We start from the raw sequence: 27622 nt of genomic DNA, 5'->3' as shown, positions 1-27622 counted from the left end.
CCTTCCTTTCGGCCTATCCTCTGCCCCCAGTGTTTTTTCAAAAATAATGTCAGAAGTCACGAAATTTCTTCACCTTCAGGGGGTACAGATAGTTCCATATCTGGACGACTTTCTGGTGTTTGCGGAGTCGCGCCAACTTCTACAATCACGCCTCAAGCAAATCCGGAACGGTCTTACAACTCTAGGGTGGATAATAAATCCAAAAAAATCTGACCTTATCCCCAATCAGGAAAAGGTGTTTTTAGGGGTGCTGTTGGACTCAAGGCATCTAATGTCTTTTCTTCCTCAAGACAATCTCACTTAATCCAAACAGTGTCTCATTTTTCCAGCAGGGATCGGTCCTCGATAAGAGCCATCATGGCTGTACTGGGGCTGCTAACAGCCGCAATCCCGTCAGTAAGGTGGGCCCAGAGTCACACAAGAGTCCTTCAGGCCTTTCTCCTATCCTCATGGGACGGAAAGAACTAATCTCTAGACAGAAAGGTTCACGTTCCCAGACAGGTAAAACAGTCACTAACTTGGTGGAGAATAAAGGGAAACCTGAGCGTAGGGGTTCACTGGCGCCCAAGAGATGTTATGGTCATTACAACAGACGCCAGCAACTCAGGGTGGGGAAGTCATTCTTCAGGATCGGTAGTTCAGGGATCCTGGGAGAAAGACATGCAGGACGCCTCCTCAAATTTAAAAGAATTGTCAGCAGTCCACAGAGTTCTCCTTTTCCTTTTCAAAACTTCCTCTCCAAAACACGTTAAAAAAAAATTGACGGACAACACTACAGTTGTGGCGTACGTAAACAAACAAGGGGGAACCAAAAGTTGCTCACTGGCGGAAGTATCAAAAAACATTTTTTGTTGGGCAGAAAGAACCCTTCTGTCCCTTTCTGCGGTGCATATCAAGGGGGAAAAAAACGTGGTGGCCGATTATCTCAGTCGACATCTCATAAGAGAAACCGAATGGTCCCTAAATCACCATGTTTTCAGCCAGATCTGCCAAATGTGGGGGACCCCAGTGTTAGATCTGTTCGCCACCAAAAGCAACAGGCAGGTCAGAAAGTTCTGTTCCCTCTCGCAAAAGGGTCATCCGGTATGGCTAGACGCCCTCTCCCGGCCGTGGCCAAAACAGCTCCTTTATGCCTTCCCTCCATTCAGCCTCATTCCAAGAGTCCTGGTAAAAGCTCAGGAAGAGAGGGTCCATGTAATTATGGTGGCCCCCTTCTGGCCAAGAAGGGCTTGGTTTCATCTCCTGCTCAAACTATCAGCCGGAGTTTATTGGACACTGCCGTCAAACCCAGACCTACTCCACCAGGGTCCAATAAATCATCCCAGTGTAAAGCAACTCAGTTTGACGGCCTGGAATCTGAACGCCTGCTAAAACGGAAGGGCCTGTCAGATGTGGTTATTTCCACGATGCTAAAAGCCATAAACCCGTAACTTCCGGGATCTACCTGAGAACCTGGAATGCCTTTTTGTCCTGTGTAGATTTTCCTGATGTTCCTCAGGTCCTCCAGTTCCTGCAAGCTGGGTTGGAAAAAGGCCTCCGCCCGTCAACTCTAAAGGTATAGATATCCGCGCTCAGCGCCTTCTTGGACGTAAAACTGACAGATTCCCCCCTGATCAAACGTTTTTTGAAGGGGGCAGTAAGAACTTCTTTCTTCCCTCGTCCGGTGATTCCTCCCTGGGACTTGGGCCTAGTTCTTTCTGCTCTCACTACTCCTCCGTTTGAGCCAATTGATAATATCCCTCTAAGGCTCCTCACCATGAAGACGTTTTTTTTAATTGCCATAACCTCTGCCAGAAGAGTTGGGGAAATTCAAGCATTCTCTTGCAAGCCTCCCTATCTTACAATTCTGGATGATCGTATAATCCTTAGGCACTGTCCTGCCTTTCTCCCAAAGGTGGTATCCAGATTACATCGTGAACAGGAAGTCTCCCTACCTTCGTTTTTTTCAGTCTCCATCTACTGATTCGGAGGGAACTCTCCATAATCTGGACGTCAGGAGATCAGTCCTTTCTTACCTACAAGCCACTAAGCCGCTAAGAAAATCGGACTGCCTCTTTCTGCAATTTCAGTGCCCTAATAAGGGGCAAGCGGCTAGCAAATCAACCAAAGCTAGATGGATTAGGAACGTAATATCCTCTGCCTACGTTACCAAGAACTGTCAGCCACCAGAGGTATTAAGGGCTCATTCTACAAGGGCAGTGGCCTCATCCTGGGCAGAGACTAAAGCAGTCCCTCTGGAACAAATCTGCAAAGCCGCCACATGGGCCAACCCTATGACTTTTTTCAGGCACTATAAGCTAGATGTAATAAGGGATCAGGACTTGTCCTTTGGTCGTAAAGTTCTATCTGCTGTGGCCCCCCCCTGATATTAATTACTCTGTTAGTCCTTCTGTGAATGCCGTTGTGGAGGCGTCGGGGGGGGGGGGAAGGGTAAATTACTCTTACCGGTATTGGATTTTCCAATAGCCTCCACAACGGCATTGGTTTCCCTCCCAAATTTTTAATGTAGACGAATGATGTAATTTGTTTACTATAATATATCATTTTTTTCTGCATCACTTCTGTGTCCTCTCTTATTGACTGGTAAGGTAAGGGGAGGAGGCTCCTTAAATCCTGTGCTTCCTCGTTGTTTCCTGTCCTGGAGGCGGGGAGACCCTCCTGTGAATGCCGTTATGGAGGCTATTGGAAAATCCAATTACCGGTAAGAGTAATTTACCCTTTTTTGGGTTCGTCCCTTCTGTCCAGTATGGGGGACCACACCTGGAAAGTTTTGGCCAGGGACGATCCGGGCGCCTCCAGTTCCCGAGGTACTCCGGCCTGCTCTTTCCCGGTCTGAAAAGATCAGGTCCTTGAGGACTGCCTCATAGAACTGGAGGAATGTCCCTGTTCTGCCAGTTGAGAAGAATTTTATTTTCAGAATTCTTCTCAACTGAGAAAAAACTTTTACGTTCTACTGATCTTATTTTGGATAGTGATGATTCAATCATTTCCAATGGGTAGTTTTTCATCAAAAACTGTTTTTCAAAATTTTAGCTTCATTTTCAAACTGTTTGTTATCAGTACCATTGCGTTTAATGCGTCTAAATTGACAATACAATCGGGCTTGAGGACCGTTGCCGCGGTACCTCGCACAGAGACTGGGGTGGTGCTGTTACCGTGGATTGTGGACAGCATAAGGACATCCCTCTTGTCCTTATACCTGACCAGCAACAGGTTTCCACTGGTAAGTGCACGGGTCTCACCCCTGGGGATAGGTACCTGGAGGGGGTAGGCAGGGAGGCCGCGTTGATTTTTCCGCACGGTCCCACAAGCAAACGTAGATCTGGCGGCAAGGGACCTGAACAAGGGGATACTGGTATAAAAGTTATCCACGTACAAGTGGTAACCGTTATCCAGCAGTGGGTACATAAGGTCCCACACGAGTTTCCCGCTAACACCCAGAGTGGGGGGACATTCTGGGGGTTGAATACGGGAATCTCGCCCCTCGTACACACAAAATTTGTAAGTGTACCCTGAGGTACTCTCACAAATTTTGTATAGCTTCACGCCATACCTCGCCCGCTTTGTGGGAATATATTGGCGGAAACTGAGTCTCCCCTTGAACGTAACGAGAGACTCCTCAACCGCGACCTCCCTTCCAGGTACGTAGGCCTCCATGAATTTGGCCCCAAAGTGATCGATGACCGGCCGTATCTTATACAGCTGGTCATAGGCAGGATCACCTCGGGGTGGACATGCTGCATTATTGGAATAATGCAGACATTTCCGGATGGCCTCAAACCGGGAGCGTGCCATGACCATACTGTACAGTGGGGTCTGGTATAGGACGTCCCCTCTCCAGTATTGCCTTACACTGGGTTTTTGGACTAGACCCATATGCAGCACGAGGCCCCAAAATGTCCTCATTTCGGCCAGCCACCAGGTCTAGCCAAAAATGAGCCTGGGTTTTGAGCAACGAACTGTTGGGCGTACAGATTTGTCTGCTCCACCATCAGATTCACCAGTGGGTTACTGAAAAAAAAAAAAAGTCTATTTCAGTAAACCCCACTGTGGGAATCTGGATTTCAGAGGGGCTGGTGGGGGGGGGCAAGTGGCAGGGGGGGGGTCTGGGGTCTGATGGATGGAAGTTTTGAATAAAAGTACTTTTTTTAAAAAAAATTCCTAACTTACTTTTCCCTTCTTTCCCTGCCTATCGGTGCCTCACCCTCACTGACCCTAACCTACCAGGGTGGCGATGGGTGCAGGAGGGTGATGGATGGCGATTAGGGGAACGCAGGAGCTGGTGCTGGACGATGCTGCCGGGTGCTCATGCAGAACAGGAAGGGGAGGGGAGAGAGGAGCGCAGGAAGTTTGAATCTCGCGCCTCTCTCCCCTGCACCAATCAGCACCCTGGACAGCAGTGTTCAGCACCAGGGCCAGCACCGCCTCTTCAAATCTTCGTACTGCGATTGGTGGTGTATAATTACGCCACTGATCGCAGTCTTTTTCCGGTTCATCGGATCACAGGACACCCAAATGGACCGGAAACGCAGAAAACCGCAGGTCTGAATTGACCTGCGGTTTTCTGCGATCGCCGATACAGGGGGGGGGGGTTAAAAGACCCCCCCCCTGCGTTGTTACAGGATGCCGGCTGAATGATTTCAGCCGGCATCCCGTTGCGATTAACCTCCGCAGCGCCGGAATCCCGATTTTAAGTTAGGACGTACCTTTACGTCCTGTGTCCTTAAGGACTTGGGAAATAGGGCGTACCGGTACGTCCTGTGTCCTTAAGGTTAAAAAGTGAGTTTTGGCAATTTTCGAAAAAATTTGAAGAATTGCTTCTAAACTTCTAAGCCCTCTAGCGTTCTAAAATTTTTTAATAACATTTCCAAAATGATGCCAACATAAAGTAGATATATGGGGAATGTTAAGTAATAGATATTTTATGAGGTATCACTTTCTGTTTTAAAGCAGAGAAATAGAAATGTAGAAAATTTTGAATTTTTCCAAATTTTGGGTAATTTGGGGATTTTTTCATAAATAAAGGTGAAATATATTGACTCAAATTTATGACTATCATGAAGTACAATGTGTCACAAGAAAACAATCTCTGAATGACTTGGATAAGTAAAGGCGTTCCAAAGTTATTGCCACATAAAGTGAGATATGTCAGATTTGGTAAATTAGGCCTGGTCAGGAAGGGGGCAAATGGCCCAGATAGGAAGTGGTTAATAAAATGCCCATGGCGATTGATGATATTCTTTATTCTTTTATTGTGGGGATTAAAAGGTAAAATTATTCTGATTGTATTTTCGTTTTTTATTTTATTTTCAGAATTCTTCTCAACTGAGAAAAAACTTTTACGTTCTACTGATCTTATTTTGGATAGTGATGATTCAATCATTTCCAATGGGTAGTTTTTCATCAAAAACTGTTTTTCAAAATTTTAGCTTCATTTTCAAACTGTTTGTTATCAGTACCATTGCGTTTAATGCGTCTAAATTGACTAGTCGGAATACCCAGGAGCCATCTGAGCAAGTGGCTACTAGAATACATTCTATATACATCTTTGGTAACTGGTTTGTGGTAGGTGCTACAAATTAATTTGTCATTCACCGTAATCTGTAAGTCCAAGAATTCAATAGATGTTTTACTTACGATACCATATTTTCCGCCCTATAAGACGCACCGGCCCATAAGACGCACCTAGGTTTTTGAGGAGGAAAATAAGAGAAAAAATATTTTGAACCAAAAGGTGTGCTTTTGGTGGCCTTTGAACTAATGGTAGCCTGTGAATGGCACCGTTATGGGGGTCCGTGGCTGACACTGTTATGGGGGTCCGTGGCTGACACTGTTATGGGGGTCCGTGGCTGACACTGTTATGGGGTTCCGTGGCTGACACTGTTATGGGGGTCCGTGGATGGCACTGTTATGGGGGTCCGTGGATGGCACTGTTATGGGGGTCCGTGGATGGCACTGTTATGGGGGTCCGTGGATGGCACTGTTATGGGGGTCTGTGGCTGACACTGTTATGGGGGTCTGTGGCTGACACTGTTATGGGGGTCTGTGGCTGACACTGTTATGGGGGTCTGTGGCTGACACTGTTATGGGGGCGTCTGTGGATGGCACTGTTATGGGGGCGTCTGTGTATGGCGTGACACTTCTATGGGGGGGATCTGTGAATGACAGATAAATAGCATCTTATGCTATTTGGCATCCACAGATCCCCCCCCCCCCATAACAGTGGCAGCCACTGTGAATGACCCCCAATGCAGGGGGTGGGGGCTGGCATCTACACTAGTTTTTAAATGGCAGTGGGGGCCTAGTGCAGTCATTGTATTCTATTGCACCGGGCCCCACTCACTGTACTAATAATTATTATAGATATGTTCGATTCAGAAGCCTGTACTTACGAACATAGAAGGCAGGAGGCTGGGCGGACGGGCACTGGCAGCGTAACTCACTACGTCACGTGACGTAGGAAGTTACGCTGCCAGTGCCCACCCACCCTGCCTGCTATGATCGTAAGTACAGGCTGCTGGATCGAACATATTTATAGTTAAACATTGCCTGCCTGCAGTACAGTAGATATGATTAGTACAGTGAGCGGGGCCCAGTGCAATAGAATACAGTGACCCGCTGCCATTACAAAACTAGAGGCCCCTCCTCCGTCCTAGTTGATAAACATGCCGGCCGCGCTTTGCAGCATGCAGTCGGCGGTGTATCAGTGTAAAAACAGCAGCATTCGCCCCATAAGATGCACTCCCACTTTTGGGGGGAGGGGTGCGTCTTAGGCTACTTTCACACTAGCGTTCGTCTTTCCGCTCGTGAGCTCCGTTTGAAGGAGCTCACGAGCGGACCCGAACGCCTCCGTCCAGATGCAGTCTGAATGGAGCGGATCCGCTCAGACTGCATCAGTCTGGCGGCGTTCAGCCTCCGCTCCGCACGGCCAGGCGGAAGCAGCGTTCAGCTGTCCGCCTGGCCGTGCGGAGGCGAGCGGATCCATTCAGACTTACAATCTAAGTCAATGGGAATGGATCCGCTTCAAGATGACACCATATGGCTCAATCTTCAAGCGGATCCGTCCCCCATTGACTTTACATTGAAGGTCTGAACGGATCCGCTCAGGCATCTTGCGCACTTAGAAATTTTTATAAGTTATTAATGCAGACGTATCCGTACTGAACGGAGCCTCCGTCTGCATTAATATGATCGGATCCGTTCAGAATGGATCCGATCAAGCGCTAGTGTGAAAGTAGCCTTATAGAGTTTGACTTCTCCGCCTTGCCAAATAAAGACAATTTCATCGATATAACGTTGCAAGAGGACCGGGTCTGCCCCCCCCAGTCTGGGGTTAATGGATATTTCTTCCCATTAGCCATAAATAAATTTGCATAGCTGGTCCACATGGCAGTACCCTTGATCTGTAAATAAAACTCGGATTCAGAGTAAAAAAATAATAATTTTCCAAAATTAACTTTTCTCCCTCTGCTATATACTCAATCTGTTCTGGATGAAATTTACTGGTACGTCGCAATTGTGCTTTCATAGCATCTATACCTAAATTTAAACTTACTGTAGATTTCTTAAAAACGTTTCACTCGTTCTTCCAACAAGCTTTCTCAATTCTGAGTGACTGTACAAGAATTCTCTAGGAATAAATATGTAACTGAATCAACATCTGGTAATTATACCCAGCATGGGGTCAGAAGTCATTATACCCAGCATGGGGTCAAAGGTGTTGATTCCATTATTCTAATTGGAGTCAGTAGGTTATAATGACCTCCCAGAAAAAGGTGTCAAGACAGCATTGTATGTGGCAGACAATAGATGTCTACCCCCCCCCCCCCTCCTCTATTCAAGCTTGGCTTCTCCATTTTTAGGTAGATGGCCTCCTTATCCAAAACACGTACTTGACTGTCTTCAAAGGTGTGACCTGTTTCTTTTATTGTGCATTACTTGTTGATGGGTTTTCCTCCCATATAGTGGTTTTGGTTTGTGTTGCGTATTAGCTGCTTGTTCCAGGTTCATGTGTCTGTATCTCAGATTGTATTGGTGTATGTGGGTGGTGATCTGTGTGGGAATCGTCGTGGTGATCATTGTGAATCTATCCGGTTTCGTGCTCTGTGATGGGGTGGGGTCCTGTCTAAAAAATTATTCTGTCAACACCTCAAAACATTTTGAAATAGGGACATCAAACTTGGAGTATAAGGGGTTAATTTTTGCTTGACTGCCTTGGTTATTTTCCCTTTGTGTATCTTCCTGTATTTCATGATATTCATCCACTTGTTGATCCGATCTAATAGTATGTCTGCATTTTTTCATCTTTTTTATTAATAATCTCTTGCTCTATTTTATCTAGACTCTTACAGAGTCTTTCTTGCCATAGGTTGTATTCTTCATTTTTTGGTAATTTGTCAGTTGATTCTTTCATCAGATTAATCTTATCTGTGACTTCTTTAAGAATTTGGGTTCTTCTTTTGATGATCTACTTGATCAAATTTGCATCACCAAGAGAGAACACTCTTCATCAAACTGAGGCTATGTAGGTATTGGGCTGGCTGCTTAGTTAATAGAAGACCTTTTGGAATCCTATTGCATTTAATATGTTGAGAGATTTAATCTCCCATCTTTGCCTTAATTGTTTTTGTAATAGGGTTTCTAGTTCTTAAAATTTCTCAGATGTAGTTTTACTCTGTGATGATATTTGTGATTCAGTGCATGTGAATATAACATTTTCAACTTTAAGCCTTTTATTTTCTACATTGTTCAAGAGATCCATACTTAATACATTGGGGAGCAGACCTCTATATGGGTGTAAAGGTAAAATACTATACTATATATATTTGTCAATAGAGGCTCACCCATATATTAGCGATGGTAAGGTGCTCGTGTCGTGGTGTTGATACACCCAATCAATTATATAAATTTGAAATTTCAGTCACTGTACGACAGGCACTCGGTATCTTGGGACCATCAAGAAATTGTAATAAACATATAGAATTTATTAGAACAATATTATGAAATTCTAAAAATCTTTACAAAATCTTTTTTTTTTTTTTTATGCGCAAAATGTATTAAAAAAATATATACGGTGTATAAAAAGTACAATAATAGCATACAAGCAGATTTCAATTGAGCCGCACTCTAAATTGGGCGGCGGTTCACATTAACCACAGAAAAGTTCATCTGTTTAGATGTCTATAATAAATGTGGTAAGTATGTAAGAAATGGGTATGCAGCAAAATATGCTCTCTATTCAGATGAGCACCTCCAGTGTCTTGTATACAGTCAGGTCCATAAATATTGGGACATCGACACAATTCTAACATTTTTGGCTCTATGCACCACCACAATGGATTTGAAATAAAACAATGTGCTTTAACTGCAGACTGCCCGCTTTAATTTAAGGGTATTTACAGCCAAATCAGGTGAACGGTGTAGGAATTACAGCAGTTTGCATATATGCCTCCAACTTGTTAAGGGACCAAAAGTAATGGGACAAATGGCTTCTCAGTTGTTCCATGGCCAGGTGTGTGTTATTCCTTCATTATCCTAATTACAATGAACAGATAAAAGGTCCAGAGTTCATTTCAAGTGTGCTATTTGCATTTGGAATCTGTTGCTGTGAACACTCAAGATGAGATCCATAGAGCTGTCACTATCAGTGAAGCAAGCCATCATTAGGCTGGAAAAAACAACAACAGACCCATTAGAGAGATAGCACAAACATTAGGCGTGGCCAAAGCAACTGTTTGGAACATTCTTAAAAAGAAGGAACGCATCGGTGAGCTCAGCAACACCATAAGACCCTGAAGACCACTGAAAACAACTGTTGGGTGACCGAAGAATTCTTTCCCTGGTGAAGAAAACACCCTTCACAACAGTTGTCCAGATCAAGAACACTCTCCGGGAGATAGGTGTATGTGTGTCAAACAATTAAGAGAAGACTACATCAGAGTGAATACAGCGGTTTCACCACAAGATGTAAACCATTGGTGAGCCTCAAAAACAGGAAGGCCAGATTAGAGTTTTCCAAACGACATCTAAAAAGCCTTCACAGTTCTGGAACAACATCCTATGGACAGATGAGATCAAGAGCAACTAGTACCAGAGTGATGGGAAGAGAAGAGTATGAAGAAGGAAAGGAACTGCTCATGATCCTAAGCATACCACCTCATCAGTGAAGCATGGTGGTGAGAGTGTCATGGTGTGGTCATGTATGGCTGCCAATGGAACTGGTTCTCTTGTATTTATTGATGATGTGACTGCTGACAAAAGCAGCAGGATGAATTTTGAAGTGTTTCGGGCAATATTATCTGCTCATATTGAGCCAAATGCTTCAGAACTCATTGGACGGCGCTTCACAGTGAAAATTAAGGGAAATAAGTGGAATGTTATGCAATGGCCAAGTCAATCACCTGACCTGAATCCGTTTGAGCATGCATTTCACTTGCTGAAGACAAAACAGTTGCAGTAGAGGCCTGGCAGAGAATCACCAGGGATGAAACCCAGCGTCTGGTAATGCCTTTGCGTTCCACCCTTCAGGCTGTAATTGACTGCAAAGGATTTGCAACCAAGTATTAAAAAGTGATAGTTTGATGTATGATTATTATTCCGTCCCTTTACTTTTGGTCCCTCAACAAGTGGGAGGCACATATGCAAACTGTTGTAATTCCTACACCGGTCACCTGATTTGGATGTAAATACCCTTAAATCAAAGCTGACAGTCTGCAGTTAAAGCACATCTTGTTTGTTTCATTTCAAATTGTTTGTTTCATTCGAATTGTGTCGATGTCACAATATTTATGGACTTGACTGTCTATTATCTTTGCAGTTTATAATTTGTGCCTCAGGACTCACTGCCTTCCATCACTTTAAAGTAACCTAAATGTCAATCCGGTATGCGAGTAATTACGGTAGTGATATTCACTTGTTAGTCTCAGTATTAATAGCAAGAGAGAGTCAGGAAATCACTTACATACATCTCCAGTGTTAGTAGTAGTTGGTATAGTAAAAGTAATTGCTCCCTGCCTGTATATTGTGGCGTCCCACAAAACATGTCGGGTGAATAACACTAATTACTCACATGCCGGATTGACATATAGGTTGCTTTAAAGTGATGGAAGGCAATGCGTCCTGAGGCACAAATTATAAACTGCAAAGATAATATATAGAAGACGCTGGAGGTGCTCATCTGAATAGAGAGCATATTTTTCTGCATACCCATTTCTTACATACTTTCCACATTTATTATCGACATCTAAACAGATGAACTTTTCTGTGGTTAATGTGAAACGCCGCCCAATGTGTAGTGCTGCTCAATTGAAATCTGCTTATATGCTATTATTGTACTTTTTATACTTTTATACACCGTATATATTTTTGGGATACATTTTGCGCATTTCATAATATTGTTCAAATAAATTCTGTATGTTTCATTACAATTTCTTGATGGTCCCAAGATATTGAGTACAGTGACAGAAATGTATAATTTATATAATTGGGTGTATCAATACCATGACACGAGCACCTTACCATCACTAATATACGAGTGAGCATCTATTGACAAATATATACTGTTTGTTTTTGTATCCTTTTTCATTGTCTAGCTACTGAGATGACTGCACATACTCAGTTTCATCCTTTAACTGCCTCTTGAGGTTGTGATAGGGAGAGCTGAGACACACCACCTTAGCTGCAGAAAAAAAGACACTCCTCTTGAGCTGTCACCATGATACAAATCTAGCAGAGCAATGCATTGGGCGATCTCTGGATCCATGTGAGGTAGAGGGCTAGTTGTAGCTTTGTGAGAGAGAGGTAGTCATCTACTATGTGATGTCTGATTTAAATGTTTTACATTATTTCTGGGATAATTCTTTTAATGAATACCTTGAAGGGTGTAATTTCAAAAATGAGGTCACCACATATATGGTATGTATAAAACCAGGAGGCACAGTTTTAAAGGGACAAATGAATTGACAGTTGGATGGCTCTCACCTTGTGGCTATGATGGATGCTACTAACTCACAAATTGGGTGCCCGGACCCAAGGTGGTTGTAAAAATTTAAAACAAGAGGGAGAGTGAGCACTCACAACACCTATAGACTAATCTTGTCCGCCTCTCCACTCCCACCAAAGCCAATGATCTCATTGGATTGTCTTATTTTACATGCAAGGGGTTCCAAAGCCAAGGCAAATATCAAAGGTGAGAGGGGACACCCCTGCCGGGTACCCCGCTGTAACGGGATCTGTTCGGAGTCGGACCCATTTATCCTAACCCTGACACTAGAATCACAATAAAGTAGTTGTATCCATTTAATGAAATGTTTCCCCAGGTTCATTCTATCCAGAGTTCCCCACAGGAAGGGCCACTCCACACTGTCAAAAGCCTTCTCAGCATCCAATGACAGGATGGAGCGGTCCTCCCCTTCCCCAATATAGATGTTTAAAAGGGCTCTACGGATACTAGATTGTATATCATGTTTGGGGACGAATCCAGTCTGGTCAGGATGAATCAGGCAGTGGATGACCCCCCTCAACCTATTTGCAAGCAATTTAGCTAGTATCTTATAGTCGGTATTGAGTAATGAAATTGGGGCGATATGTCCCTACCTCAGTCTTATCCTTATCCTTCTTCAGAATCAGGGAGATGGAGGCCTCCCTCAAAGAAGGGGGAGTGAACCACTCCTCCAAGACTCATTGAACATCTGAAGAAGGAAAGGCAACACCGTTTTACGATAGACTCTATAAAATTCAAAGGGCAGGCCATCCCTGCCTGGGGCCGTATTACCTTCAATGCTGTCGACGGCCGGCTCCACTTCCTCAAGGGTAATTGATGAATTTAGTTTAAAGCAATCCTGCTCAGAGAGGTGAGGAAGTTCAACACCATCAAAGAATAGGGCCCGGGCTCCATCATCCACCCCAAGGTCTGACTGATATACCCTAGTAAAGTGTTCCAAAAAGGCGGCTTTAATTTTAAAACAATCATTAGTTAGGGCACCAGTGGACAGCTTAATTTGCCCTATGTGGTTTTGGGTCCGTTGATTAGCAATTGCGGAAGCCAACATTTTGCCTGTCTTGCCTTTTTCAAAAAAGTCTTGATGTCCCGCAAAAAAGGACCTATGCTGTGCTTTTTCACAGAGAAAGGACTGATATTTCCTCTTGGCCTCCATTAATATAAGTCTGATATTTTCCTCCTTCTTTCTAGCTAATTCTTCCTCCAAAGCCCTTACCCTTTCTACCAATTTATTTTCAGTACTGGCATATTCCGCCCTTTTCCTCTTAATCCTCATACTATATACCCCTCTGATCATAGCCTTCAAAGAATCCCACATATAATGAATATGTGTGGATCCATAATTTAATGCCCAGAATTCTGAGATATCCTTCCCGATCCTTTCTTGGTCTCCGACCACATGGATCCAATGTGGATTTAATCTGAAGGATTTTCTCCCCTCTACGGACAGTGAATCGGCCGTCGACAACAACATTGGGGTATGATCAGATATTCCGTGAGGTTCATACTTCATACTTGTTATCCGTTCCAGAAAGTCCGGACTCGCCAGAGTCAAATCTATCCTTGACATGACCCTGCAGGATCTGCTAAAACAGGAGAAGGCCATTTTTTTCCCATACATAAACTGCCACACGTCTATAAAGCCCATCTCCCGGCAGATCCTGCTAAGGGTCGTAGACTGATCATTTATGGTCACCCCTCCACTTAGCAGAGATACCCTATCCCCATTATCCATAACGGAATTAAAATCCCCCAACACTAATATAGGACACGTATCCCTCTTACAGACATACTCCTCTAGTTTCCTCAGCACTTCCGACGAGAAGGGAGGAGGAATGTATACAAATGCAAGTACTCATATCAGTCCCATCCATCGGCCATATAGAAAGACAAATCGCCCCTCCTTATCGATCCATTTATCATATGAGTCATAATCAACAGTAAGGACACTTACTCCTCGTGAATAGGCCGAGTGGTGGGAGTGGTACTCGTACCGTGACCAAGACTATCGCATATAATGCAATTTTTCGGCAGTACAATGCGTCTCAAGCAACCCCACAATAGCAGGTAAATGTCTAGAGACAATATCAAAGACCACCCTCCACTTAATCTTGTCCGCCAACCCGCGGACATTCCATGTCAATATGCGAGGCATTTACATAATAACGGTGGATGGTCAGGTCTATCCCTCCTATTCTCTGTTCTATGTTGGGTCCCGCAGCAGTGAAACTCTCCCCCCCCCCCACCCCCAACTCCCCATGGCGCAAAGGACAATAAAATCCCATGCTCCTCTTACACATCGCCTAAGCCGCCTCCCCTTCATCGCGGCTTAGGGCACTTCCCTTCTATACCTTTAGGAGACGTAGTACCAAGAGATTTCCTCTTTATTATTTTAGGTGTTTTGAGAGCTATGTTCAGACCTAAATATATATATATATTTTTTTTTTTTTTTTTTTGCTAACAGATGTTCCTGTCTCTTAAGATTCGAGCCAAAAAGTCAGATTCTGCCTATACCACGAGGATTTCAAAGTCCTCCCCTACTCCGGGGCACCTCTATACAGGGATACCTTCACCTTCAAGCAGGCCTTTAAAACATATTTTAAATCCTTCTATGAAAACCAGCCAGTCGTCAGCAGTATTCATCAGCAATATTTGGTTAGTCTATTAGTATTGTTAGTAGCCCAACCAATGTACCCCACAGTTAGTAGCCTTTGGCCTATAGCTTAGTAGTTTAGCAATTAATGATACACTTATTCAACTAAGCACATGGCTACCGCCAAACTTGCCCATCCTTGGCTCAGATAGTCTATGTAGCACAATCCACTGCGTTGTTTCGGGGTCCCAGACAGTTGCTGCACTCCCCTTTCACCAGCGTCTCTATGGCCTGCTATTCGTCTCCTCTTGCCGGCCAATAGCACACCTCACAGCCGGACTCGGGGCGCTGCTCCTTCAACTCCTTCGGCCGATGACACATCACCTCAGCCCTCTCACAGCCCGCAGTGCACCAGGTCCATGCGTCGCACCGGCCCGAGGCTCCCGCAGCTCCACACTTATTCACGTGTCAGACAGGGCCCCAGCGAGACACTCTCACCGCTCGCTGCACCCCGCCGAACTCCAGGCACAACCAACGCACCCCAGGACGCCTCCATCAGGGGAAGGAGCCCACCAGCCGATCCAGCACAGGTACCGTGCCGCTAGCCCTCACGGCTTCACCGCAGGCAGTCGGTCAGGCAATACAAGCGCCGAGGGAGAGGAGACGGGAGAAGCTCAGAGCAGCAGGGGGCGGAGGCCCGCAGCACGCGTACGTCATGCCGCACGCAGCCCAGGGCCCCTAACACTTAACCCCTTAAATACTCTGTGTGGTGTAGTTCTGGCCTCTTGTTTTTTTTTTTTTATTATTCTACCTCTACAATCATCACTACAAGCAGTGTAAATCACCACATTGGGCCTCAAAATGTACATGGTGCTCTTTTACTACTGAGCCATCCTCATAATTTCAGGCAAAAGAATAGGGCCACATATTGGGTGCTTCTAAAACCAGGAAGCACAGCATAATAATTGGAGGCCTGACTTTTCACAGTGGAACACAGTGGACATACGATAATGGGCACTGAAATGGCTAATCTGTGGAAAAATGGCAATTGTAAGTTTGCACCATCCGTTTTGAAAAATTCTTTGGGGAGTGTAGTTTTCAAAGCAGGGTCATATTTTGTGGGTTTCCAATGTAGGGGTACCTCAGGGCCTTTTCAAATGCGATGTGGTGGCCAAAAACCATTTCAACAAAATATGCTCTTCAATAACCATATAGCATATATAGGGTGTTACCATATTCCCCCCCAAAAAGGGTAAGAAATTATGGAGTGCACTTTCTCCTGTTATCCCTTGTAAAAAAAAAATAAAAATTGGGGGTTAAATCAGCATTTTATTGTATTTTCTTTCATTTTCACAGCCAAGTGTTACTTGAAATGGCTGTTGAATCAAAGTGCTTCATACACCCCTTTAAAAATTCCTTGAGGGGTCTAGATTTCAAGATGGGGCTTTCCACTGGTATGGGTGTCTTCAAATGCAGCATGGCACCCAAAAAAATATTTCAGCAAAATCTGCCCTCGCAAAGCTAAAAGCTCCTTGATTTCTGAACCCTGCTGTGTGCCCATACAGCAGTTTATGACTCCATAAGGGATGTTGCTGCATTCATGAGAAAATGGGTAACAAATTCAGATGTGATTTTATCCTGTTACACCTTATGAAAATGAAAAAGCGACATTTTATTTGAACAAATATAATTTTTCATTTTTACAATCAATAGTTTCTAAATACTATTAAATGCCTGTTAGGTCCAAATCCTCACTACTGGGGTACCTCGGGGTCTCTTCAAATATGACATGTCTCCAAGAACTAGTCTAACAATATCTGCCCTCCCAAAAATCATATGGTGTTCCTTCCCTTCTGAGCCCTGCGATTTGCCCACACAGTAGTTTAGTACCACATATGGGCGTCCCTGTAAACTGCAGAACCAATTAATAAATATTGAGGTTTATTTGGCTATTAACCCTTGCTGTGTTACAGGAAAAAAAAATGGATTGAAATGGAAAGTCTGCAAAAAACAAAAGTGAAATTTTAAAATACTGCAATATGTTAGCTGTGTTAAGAAACAGCGGCATCTCGGGGTTAAAGAGCAGAATGACAGTGCTAATCAATATGCACTATATAGTATGGAGAAACAGTCACCATTGTCTGATTCTCACAAGACCCCCACCGATCAGATACTGATGATTGATCCAGAGTATATGTCATCAGTATTAAAATCTCAGAAAAAACTTTTAATTCCTGTGGAACACCTAAAGAGTTAAGAACATTTCTAAAATCAGGTTTAAGTGGTGTAGGTCATTTATGGATGGTTTATATGGTATATGTCAGTCCCTCAAAGTAGGTCCTTAAAAACTGGAAAAAATAAAAAAATAAAATGCTTTTCAAATTCTAACCTTTCTAATCCTTCTAAGCAGAGAAATTAAAATTTTGAAAATGTTTTCAAACTTTTTGTACATTTGATTCTTTTTTTCTATGGAAAGGGAGGTGATTTAAAAAAAATTTATATATATTTTTTACATTGTTTTTACTTTTTTTATGGTTTTGTAGCTTGTTTGAGGCTACAAGACTCTCATTTTTATTTATTTTTCCTCCGCACCATTATGTTTCTTATTGATCTATATTGGTACTAAAATAGCTAATTTCTTATGTTGGCCTGCCACCTGCTGGCCAAAATAAGAATTGCAGCTCCAATACCTGGGTGTCTTCAGAGAGACCCAGCGTATTGAAATCAATTACTGGCATCCTCAATGGCTGCAGAGGATGTTGTTAATAAGCCCAGAAGCTTACTTGATCACTGCATCTAAAGACTTTAATGACCGTGATCAGCATTATTGCCGGTCATATCATTAGCAGTGGGTATCTGCTGTTTGAAAGAGCAAAGACCCGCCTGCTGAACCTATGAGTGTGTGCCAGGTTTACCCATCGCTTCATCTCCACACATGTAATGCGCTGGTAGTGAAAGAGTAAAAGGAGCTGTGCAGTCTGTAATCTTGAACTATCTTCAGGATAGGTCACCAATATCTGATTGGCGTGGATCTGACATCCAGCACCTCCGTCAATGAGCTATTTGAAGAGGAGGTGGCATCCATGCGAGGGCTGCTTCCTCTTCATTACACATCTGTCATCTCAGAAGTGTACTATAATTACAAGTACTTACTCCATTCACTACATCTCTGCTGCAGGAGAGACGACGCCTAGCGTAATAAAGAGGAAGCAGTGCTCACATGGAGCGCTGCCTCCTCTTCAAACAGTTTATCGCCGGCCGGGTGCCAGATGTCAGACCCCCACAGTTTAGATATTAAATACCTATCTTCAGGATAGGCTATCAATATGTACCACCTGCACAACCCCTTTAATAGAAAGTTTCCTATGGCAGGCCTTAGAACCATCACAAGCCACAATCTGCCATAGCAACCTATTGGAACCCTTTCATTTATGCAGCGAAGCTAGAGACTAACCAGTCTGATGATCAGGATTGACTATGGCATCTGATGGGTGTTATCTCTAATCCCGTTTGTTGCAGCCAGATGTCAGTTGCATTACACAGCAGCCTATGAGCCTGTTCCATACGTTCCAAACCCCCAAGTGACTTACATGCAGTTAATTTCCCATTAACTACTTGGGGCCACGTAATGGGGGAGGGGTCACATTATTTAGTCCCATTGAGCCATTTGATTTAGTTTGACTTTGAAGGCTACTTTACTGCATTTGAGTAGGATTTTAACCTCATGTATAATTCTGTTTTATGACATAGACTCAGAGTAACTTTTGTTTTACTGTGTCGACACAATACTTTCTTAACATTTGTCCATAATTCATTCTTACATTTGTTTCAATCCATTCAGAATGTAATTGCAGAACATGAGATCCGGAACATATCTTGTGCCGCCCAAGATCCTGAAGACCTTTGTACTTTTGCTTACATCACAAAAGATCTGCAGACCAGCCATCATTACTGCCATGTTTTCGGCACTGCTGTTGTGGTGAGATAAATATGTTGGCCTTTACAGTTTTTTCTGATTATATCCTCATTTTTAGCACATACACATATGTAAACTGGACTACTGTTGTATAAGCAGTATTATGAAATAAAATATGATGCATAGACGAGCACTCCTCATCTGTTCTTATGCAGAAATATTTATTGGTTAAAAGATATAAAAAATATTTTAACCCCTTAAGGACTCATTCCTATTTCACCTTAAGGCCATTTTTTGCAAATCTGACCAGTGTCACTTTAAGTGCTGATAACTTTAAAACGCTTTTACTTACCCAGGCCGTTCTGAGATTGTTTTTTCGTCACATATTGTACTTCATGACACTGCAAAAATTGGGTCAAAAAAGTAAAGTTTTTTTGCATAAAAAAATAAAAAATTTACAAAAAATTGGGACAAATAAACAAATTTCAAAGTTTCAGTTTCTCTCCTTATGTAATACATAGTAATACCCCCCAAAATTTGGATGACTTTAAATTCCCCATATGTCTACATTTTGGGAATGATATTTTATTTTTTGAGGATGTTACATAGCTTAGAAGTTTAGAAGCAAATTACAAAATTATTCAGAAATTTTCCAAATCTCACTTTTTATGGACCAGTACAGGTCTGAAATCACTTTGTGAGGCTTATGTAATAGAAACCATCAAAAATGACCCCATTTTAGAAAGTACACCCCTCAAGGTATTCAAAACTGGGTTTACAAATTTTGTTAACCCTTTAGGTGTCCCACAAGAGTTAATGGCAGATGGAGAAACAATTTTAGAATTTAAATTTTTGGGAAAATTTTCCATTTTAACCCATTTTTTCCAGTAATAAAGTAAGGGTTAACTGCCAAACAAAACTCAATATGGGTTGCCCTGATTCTGTAGTTTGCAAAAACACCTCCTATGTGGTTGTAAATTACTGTTTGGCCAAACGGGAGGACATGGAAGGAGGGGAACGCCATATGGTTTTGAAAGGCAGATTTTGCAGAACTGGTTTTGTTTATACCATGTCCCATTTCAAGCTCCCCTAGAATAATAATTCCAAAAAAGTGACTACATCTAAGAAAGTACACCCTCTCAAGGTATTCAAAACTGGGTTTACAAACTTTGTTAACCCTTTAGGTGTTCCACAAGAGTTAATGGCAGATGGAGAAACAATTTAGGAATTTCTATTTTTTGGAATATTTTCCATTTTAACCCTTACTTTATTACTGGAAAAAATGGGTTAACAGCCAAACAAAACTCAATATGGGTTGCCCTGATTCTGTAGTTTGCAGAAACACCCCATATGTTGTACGTAAACTACTATTTGGCTAAACCAGTGGTCGGCAAGCCGCGGCTCGCGAGCCACATGCGGCTCTTTGCACACTTTAATGCGGCTCTTCTGTGTGCCAGGCGCCCGCTCCCCTCCCTCCTCTCGGGCGGCCGCCCCAAAAGTCAGGACTCTGCAGCTAGCCTCTGTCAGTGCGCGCCCTGTGTGCAGCCCCGGCGGCCGGCTGCACACAGCTCCAGTTGGGTCATGTGGTATAGGGGGGGCGTGACTTTCTGTGTAGCGCTGCGGCGGCGAGGCAGTATCCTCTCTCTGTCTGCATCCCTGAGAAGAAGACTGTGCCTCCCAAATCAGCAGCGTGTCATCCGGTAGGTGTAGCAATGGCCTGGCCTGCCTGCCTCTGGGGACTCAATTTCTGTGACATAAAAAGGAAAGGTTGGGGGGGAATGGAGGGGGGGAGATGATGAATATGAACTATATGCCTCTGGAACTTGAAAATGAGAGATATGGGCAGGGCCAGGGAGAGACAAATGAATGGGGGTGACTGATGGCCATCATGGAGGGGGGGATGATTATGAATTATGTACTCATATGAGAGATGTGAACTGTGAACAGGGCAAAAAGAAAGGGGTGTCTGATGGCCATCATGGGAGGGGGGGTGGTGATTATGAATTAAGTGTGCCTAACTATGGAAATAAGAGATGTGAACAGGACAGGGTAAAAAGAAAGGCGTGATGGCCATCATGGAGGGGGGGGGAGAAATGTGACACGAGGGGCAGAAATGTTACATGAGGGGGTGAAATGTGACACGATGGGCAGAAATGTGACATGAGGGGGTGAAATGTGACACGAGGGGCAGAAATGTGACACGAGGGGCAGAAATGTGACACGAGGGGAGAAATGTGACATTGTGGGATTGACATAAAAAGGGTTGATGTGAAAAGGGGGGTGTGGACATAAAATTGCGGAATATCGTAATCTAGGAGCCAGCAAAATAAGTTAGTGGCCAGGTACTGAGGTCAATATATAACAGTACCAGTGAGGACTATTTGAGTGTGTTTTCACATACTTTTATATGTACTTTTTTAGTTGTATCTTGATTTTTATTTCATTTTATGTTGTCATGTTTTACTTTTATTCAACTTGACTGCAGAGCCAGTGCAATGTGTGCATGCCTTTTTAATTACTTTTACTTCTTGCCTACTGTTTGGGTGTATCCATCAAGGCGGAGAACCCTGCTTAAAATATCCATGATGAGCCCCACTAATTTTATAATACTATTTACACACACATAAGATGCCATATATGCGTCATCCACAGATAAATACCAGTGCGTCATCCACAGATCCCCCATAACAGTGTGTCATCCACAGATAAATAACAGTGCGTCATCCACAGATAAATAATAGTGCGTCATCCAATATTGCTTGTTTTATGTGATTAAGGATGCTGGTTTGGTGTTGGTGGCTTTATTTTAAAATGAAACATTTTTATAGGTGCCCTGTTTGACATGGCTACAAAGAAAAAACTATGAAACACGGAAGACGAAAACGCGTTTCAGAACGTAAATGGCTTTCCGACCTGTCTTATTTGCAAAGGAAAATTGGCGCATAACAAAAAATCTAATTTGGAGAGACACTTTACAACAAAACACTTGTCCTTTAGTAATAAATATCCTGTTGGTGATGCAAGGAAGAAAGCAGTTGAGGAACTTCTGAAGTCAAGAAAAATCAAGTTCTGCGTTTAATCAGTGGGTGCAGTCTTCCAACTATGTTAATTTTGCACGTTTTGCAGTTAGTCAAGAGATTGCTAAGAGAGGCAAACCATATACAGATGGCGAATGCATAAAACATTGTTTTATAAGTGCATCAGAAGAGTTATTCAGGGATTTTAAGAACAAAGAATAGTTGCCATTGTCTGCTAAAACAGTGAAGGATAGAACAGCAAAAATGTCTTCCAATATAACCAACCAACAAGTTGATGATCTTAAAGTGGTTTCAGCTTTATCAATAGCAGTTGACGAGTCTTGTGACTTAAATGATACAGCTCAAGTTTCACTTTTTGTAAGATTTATGTCAGCTACAGGTCCTAAAGAAGAACTTTTAGGATTATTGCCACTGAAAGGTCAAACACGTGGAGAGGATATAGCAAATGCTGTAATTGGTTGCATTGAAAAATATCATATTCCACTTGATAAAATCGTCTCAATTGCAACAGACGGGGCAAAAAGTATGACCGGCGTAAGAAAAGGTTTTGTTGCTATTATGAAAGAAAAAATTTGTCACGAGATACTTACATACCATTGCATCATACATCAAGAAGCACTTTGTGCGCAGACATTTCCAGAAGAAATGTGCAAAGTTATGGAATTGGTGATTAAGATGATCAACTCCATTGTAGCTAAAGCTCTTCATCATCGCCAATTTAAAGAATTTTTTGTTGAAATGGAGAGTGAGTACGCAGATCTTCTGCTGCATAACAAGGTACGTTGGTTATCAAGAGGAAACGTTTTGCTTCCTTATTATCAGAAATCAAAGCATTTTTCCTCGAGAAGGGTGTTCACTATCCAGAATTAACAAACGATCAGTGGATCCAAAAACTGTATTTCATGGTGGATGTTACTTCCCATCTAAATCAGCTTAATCATAAACTACAGGGGAAAGGAAACACAATTTTTTCGATGTTAAAAGAAGTTATTTCGTTTGAAAACAAATTATCTGTTTTTGCTCAAGATTTTGACAGAGAAACTTTGATTCACTTTCCAAGCCTGTTGAAACATCGGCAAGAAAATAATTCTGATATTGACATTACCTATTTTAAAACAGCACTTTTAAATATGAGGGAAGCTTTTCTCAAGAGGTTTCAGGAATTCAGAAACAGCAAAGCGACGTTGGCCTTTGTTAAAAAACCTCTGGATGCCACTGTAACAGAATTAAAATTTTCTCCCTTTAATATCGACATTGGCAACTTTGAAATGCAATTGCTGGATTTAATAAACAAAGAACTGTGGAGCTCGAAATTTGAACGTCTTTGTGCTGATTTAGAAAGATTGGAGAAAAACAAATGTGAACTTAGTTCACGGCACAAGTGGTCTGCTTTGAAAGACCTGGAGAAGGAAGATATGTTGATTTTTAACACCTGGAATAGTATTCCTGACTCATATAATCAACTAAAAAAGCTAGCTAACCCTTGCTTTATTACCGGAAAAAAAGGATTCAAATTGAAATTTTGCCAAAAATCGGTGATTTGGCACCGTTTTTATTTTATATTTTTAACGCTGTTCATCCGAGGGGTTTGGTCAAATGTTATTTTTATAGGGCAGATTCTTACGGACTCGGCGATACCTAATATGTCTACATTTTAAAATGTATTTAGATTTTACACTATATTATCATTTTAGGAACCTCAAAAATTATTTTAGTATCTCCATAGCCTGGGAGCTACAGTTTTTTTTTGGGCGACTATCTAATGCAGGAGCTCAATTTTTTCCGAGATGAGATGGCGGTTTTATTGGCACTAATTGAGGGTGCATATGACATTTTGATCGCTCGCTATTACACTTTTTGTGATGTTAGGTGACAAAAAATGGCTTTTTTTTTTACGCTGTTTATCGGGGGGGTTGGGTTACATGTTATTTTTATAGAGCAGATTTTTACGGACGCGGCGATGCCCAATATGTATGGCTCTCAGACTTTGGAGACACTAAGCAGGCATCCTCAAACTGCGGCCCTCCAGATGTTGTAAAACTACAATTCCCACCCTACCCTGCTGATGGCTGTAGGTTGTCTGGGCATGCTGGGAGTTATAGTTTTACAACATCTGGAGGGCCGCAGTTTGAGGATGCCTGCACTAAAACAAATTTTTTTGGGGGGAAAAAAATGGTTCCGTGTCTCAAGTCTGAGAGCCATAGATTTTTATGTTCTCTAGGGGACTGTTGGGGATTCAAAAAAATGTAGTACTCCATGGAAGTGTGATACTCCCTGAAGCAATCGATAACGCAGAGGCCCGGATGATTGGGGCAAGTGTCACATTGAGTGGTGGTGTCCTTCTTTATCCCCCTCTTGTGACACACTCTGCATCTTTTTGCGGTTCGTCCCTTCTTTCCAGTATGGGGGACCACACCTGGAAAATGTTGGCCAGGGCCGATCCGGGTGCCTCCAATTCCCGAGGTACTCTGGCCTGCTCTTTCCCGGTCAGAAAAAATCAGGTCCTTGAGGACTGCCTCATAGAATTGGAGGAATGTCCCTGTGCTGCCAGCGCTTCGGGATAGTACAAAAGCGTTGTACAAGGCAACCTGTACCAAGTAGACCGCAACTTTTTTGTACCATGCCCGGATTTTGCGCATGGCATTATATGGCTTGAGGACTTAATCAGAGAGATCAACTCCTCCCATATACCGATTGTAGTCGTCAATACAATCGGGCTTGAGGACCGTTGCTGTGGTACCTCGCACAGAGACGGGGGTGGTGCTGTTACCGTGGATTGTGGACAATACAAGGACATCCCTCTTGTCCTTATAACTGACCCAGATACAGGTTTCCACTGGTAAGGGCACGGGTCTCACCCCTGGGGATAGAAACCTGGAGGGGTGGGTAGGGAGGCCGCGCTGATTTTTCCGCACGGTCCCACAAGCGAACGTGGATCTGGCGGCAAGCAACCTGAACAAGGGAATGCTAGTATAAAAGTTATCCACATACAAGTGGTAACCCTTATCTAGCAGTTGGTACATAAGGTCCCACACGAGTTGCCCGCACTGTATATGAATATTTTGTCTTAACTTTACTTGCCTCTGGAAGTGCTTCCAATCATTATAAGAAAACCTCTCTGTGGATCGGCCATCACAAGATCGTGACTACACACGTGGGACGCCGAAAGACTGAAGTCTTATCCACACGCCCGCCGACCGCACAAGTGCAAACACAAGCAATATAGTTCTGAAGACATCATAAAGGTAACGGCAGTTAGGAGTTGTTATTGGCGGCTACGTGGGATGCCACGGCTGACCTGACAACCCGCTGCCTGTGAATTATATTTATTCATTGAATACCACTGCATTTGAAATACTATAGTATCTAGCAGAACCGGATAACTTCTTATTCGAAAGTCAGAAATAAGCGGGAATGCCGCAATATTTGTATTGAAATATTGCAACAGCAGAAGTATACCCAGCAGAAGTATACCAATTGCTGTCAACCACTGTTAACTTATTGGGACACTCTGCAATATGAATGCTATTTATGACTATTAGCAACACTTACCTGCACAAGGAATAGAATCACTCCACAGAGGAAAAGAGGACACAATTCTATAAGAGAAAACACTGAACTATTTAAATCACAACGATATATAGCTCATTTACTATTGTTTGCACTTATTCACTTTCTGATCTTCTGTCAGGAATTCAACAACAACTGTTATACCAACACCAGGATTAACCTTTTTCAATAGATTGGACACTCATATACCTTTTCAATCCCGTTTTTTCAAATTTTTATTTTTTATTTTAAATTTTTTACAAATTATTGATACCTCTTTACCTCAAATGCATTTTTTTGTATACAATTATATTTATGCGATCAAGTTCATATCATTCTATGCTTCTGTGGAAATCTTAATAAGCAACTGTATACGCTATCTATACATTATACCCTCTTTCAATATATTCTCTTTTAAAATATTTTATATATCTTTTAACCAATAAATATTTCTGCATAAGAACAGATGAGGAGTGCTCGTCTATGCATCATATTTTAGAACTTAATCCACTGATTGGGTGAATCAGATAAGACTTTGAGCACCCGATACATGGTTAAAACCAGGTGAGTCAGAGACAGGGGAAGAAAAAAGAGGGTTAGTCACTGGGCCTTCAGAACGATGGTCCAGGGATAACTTCGCAGGGTGCCAAAGGTGGGGCAGAATAAGTGTAGTTCGATTGCACCTGAATATTGGAAAAAATATATATGTAAATTTACAATAGTGGAACAGAGAAGGGCAGGCTGCCAATGGTCTCAACTAGGGATCGACCGATATTGATTTTTTAGGGCCGATACCGATACCGATAATTTGTGAACTTTCAGGCCGATAGCCGATAATTTATACCGATATTCTGGGAATTTTCATTTTTGAAAAAAAAAATAAAAATTCCCACAAATCTGCTGAAAATTAATGTTTATTGTTAATGTGTATTTTTCTTTTTTTTGTAAATCTTTCTTTTTCATTTATATTTAATATTTTGGTGTTTTTATTTTTATTACTTTTTTTTTTTTTAAACTAACTTTTAGCCCCCTTAGGGACTAGAACCCTTGTCCTATTCACCCTGATAGGAGCTCACACTGTCCCTGCTGCTGTGTGCTTTGTGCACACAGCAGCATGGAGCTTACCATGACAGCCAGGGCTTCAATAGCGTCCTGGCTGCCATGGTAACCGATCGGAGCCCCAGCATTACACTGCTGGGGCTCCGATCGGAGGAGCAGGGGAGAGGGAATCCTGTGGGGGGCGCACTGCGACTGGGGTGGGGGGGGGGGCGCACCACTGCTTAATACTGGGGGGAGGGGGGGCGCACTGCGCCACCAATGCTTAATACTGGGGGGGCTTGGGGGGGAGGCGCACTGCGCCACCAATGCCTAATATTGGGGGGGGAGGGGGGCGCACTGCGCCACCAATGTCTGATATCGGGGGGCGCACTGCGCCACCAATGAAGCTTAATCTCTAATTTATTCACATACAGGAGGCGGGAGCTGGCTGCAGGATCACATAGCCGGCTCCCGACCTCTATGAGCTGTAGCTGCGATCCGCGGCACCTGAGGAGTTAACTACCGCAGATCGCAGCTACTTGTCATAGAGGTCGGGAGCCGGCTATGTGATCCTGCAGTTCCCGCCTCCTGTATATGAATTAATGTGAGATTAAGCTTCATTGGTGGCGCAGTGGCCATAGCTCCTCCCCTCCTCTTGTCCCCTGTCCTCCCATTGGCTGGAGCGGCAGCAGCAGCACAGGGGGAGGAGACACTGCTCCTTCTCCCCTGTGCTGCTGCTGAGGGAACACGGAGAGCGCTGTCAGCAGCGCGATCTGTGTTCCCAGGACGTTATCGGAATATCGGCAAAATAAATGCCGATACCGATAACGTTCAAAATCCTGAATATCGGCCGATAATATCGGTAAATCCGATAATCGGTCGATCCCTAGTCTCAACCCACCCTGATGCCCTCAAGGTGGGTGATTGGAAAGAAAACAGTGGGGTTGCGTGGAGACGCTAAAAAGGACCACAGAGCGGCGCCAGAATCCCTAGTATCTAGGATTGTGATGGTATATAACCAAAAGGTAGAAGCTTATGTTGTTAGGTATACATAAGTCAGGTGGCAATACTTACACACTCACCAGTTATTATTGTTCTTAGGGTTAATTAATATATGGTAGGCAAATAGTAAAAGCAATGGTAGGCCAATATAAAATCTAAATTTTAGTGACTCATTTCACCCAGGAGAGTAATGTGAGATAAAGGTCAAGACACCCATATCACACCTCCTGCGCCTGGATCGCCAGTAGAGTCTCAGAAACGAACAATGATCACTCAGGAGTCCTTGTTCTTTCTTTTATTCCTTTATTCCAAAGCCAGGGTTGGGGAGTGAGCAGCTTGACGCGTTTTGGGGCCTCTTAGTGGGTCCCCTTCATTCAGGAGCATATACAGTCATAACACAATACAATGGGGTTTAAATAGCCGATAAAACAGATAAAACACCACCAAAAACGGCTTAAAATTCCGTCACTTCCGGTATCTGCATGCGT

The 27622-nt window shown here is 43.0% G+C and overlaps 1 protein-coding gene across 5 annotated transcripts in view; it reads left to right on the top strand.

Moving 5' to 3' along the window:
- ANKS1A (ankyrin repeat and sterile alpha motif domain containing 1A) overlaps positions 1 to 27622 on the top strand; it is a 731235-nt gene that overhangs the window by 510489 nt on the left and 193124 nt on the right. For all 5 annotated transcript variants that reach the window (XR_006388413.1, XM_044288191.1, XM_044288189.1 and 2 more), the window contains one exon: positions 18433 to 18570. Coding sequence is in view for 4 of the 5 variants with exons in the window: in XM_044288191.1 (XP_044144126.1) it covers positions 18433 to 18570 (138 nt within the window). In the remaining variant the exon portion in view is untranslated. The remainder of the gene's footprint in view (positions 1 to 18432; positions 18571 to 27622) is intronic.

This window comes from Bufo gargarizans, chromosome 3, assembly GCF_014858855.1.
Source record: "Bufo gargarizans isolate SCDJY-AF-19 chromosome 3, ASM1485885v1, whole genome shotgun sequence".
NCBI classification, from domain to species: domain Eukaryota; kingdom Metazoa; phylum Chordata; class Amphibia; order Anura; family Bufonidae; genus Bufo; species Bufo gargarizans.
Note: the sequence above shows the minus strand (reverse complement) of the source record. Positions and strands in the feature narration are given on the sequence as shown.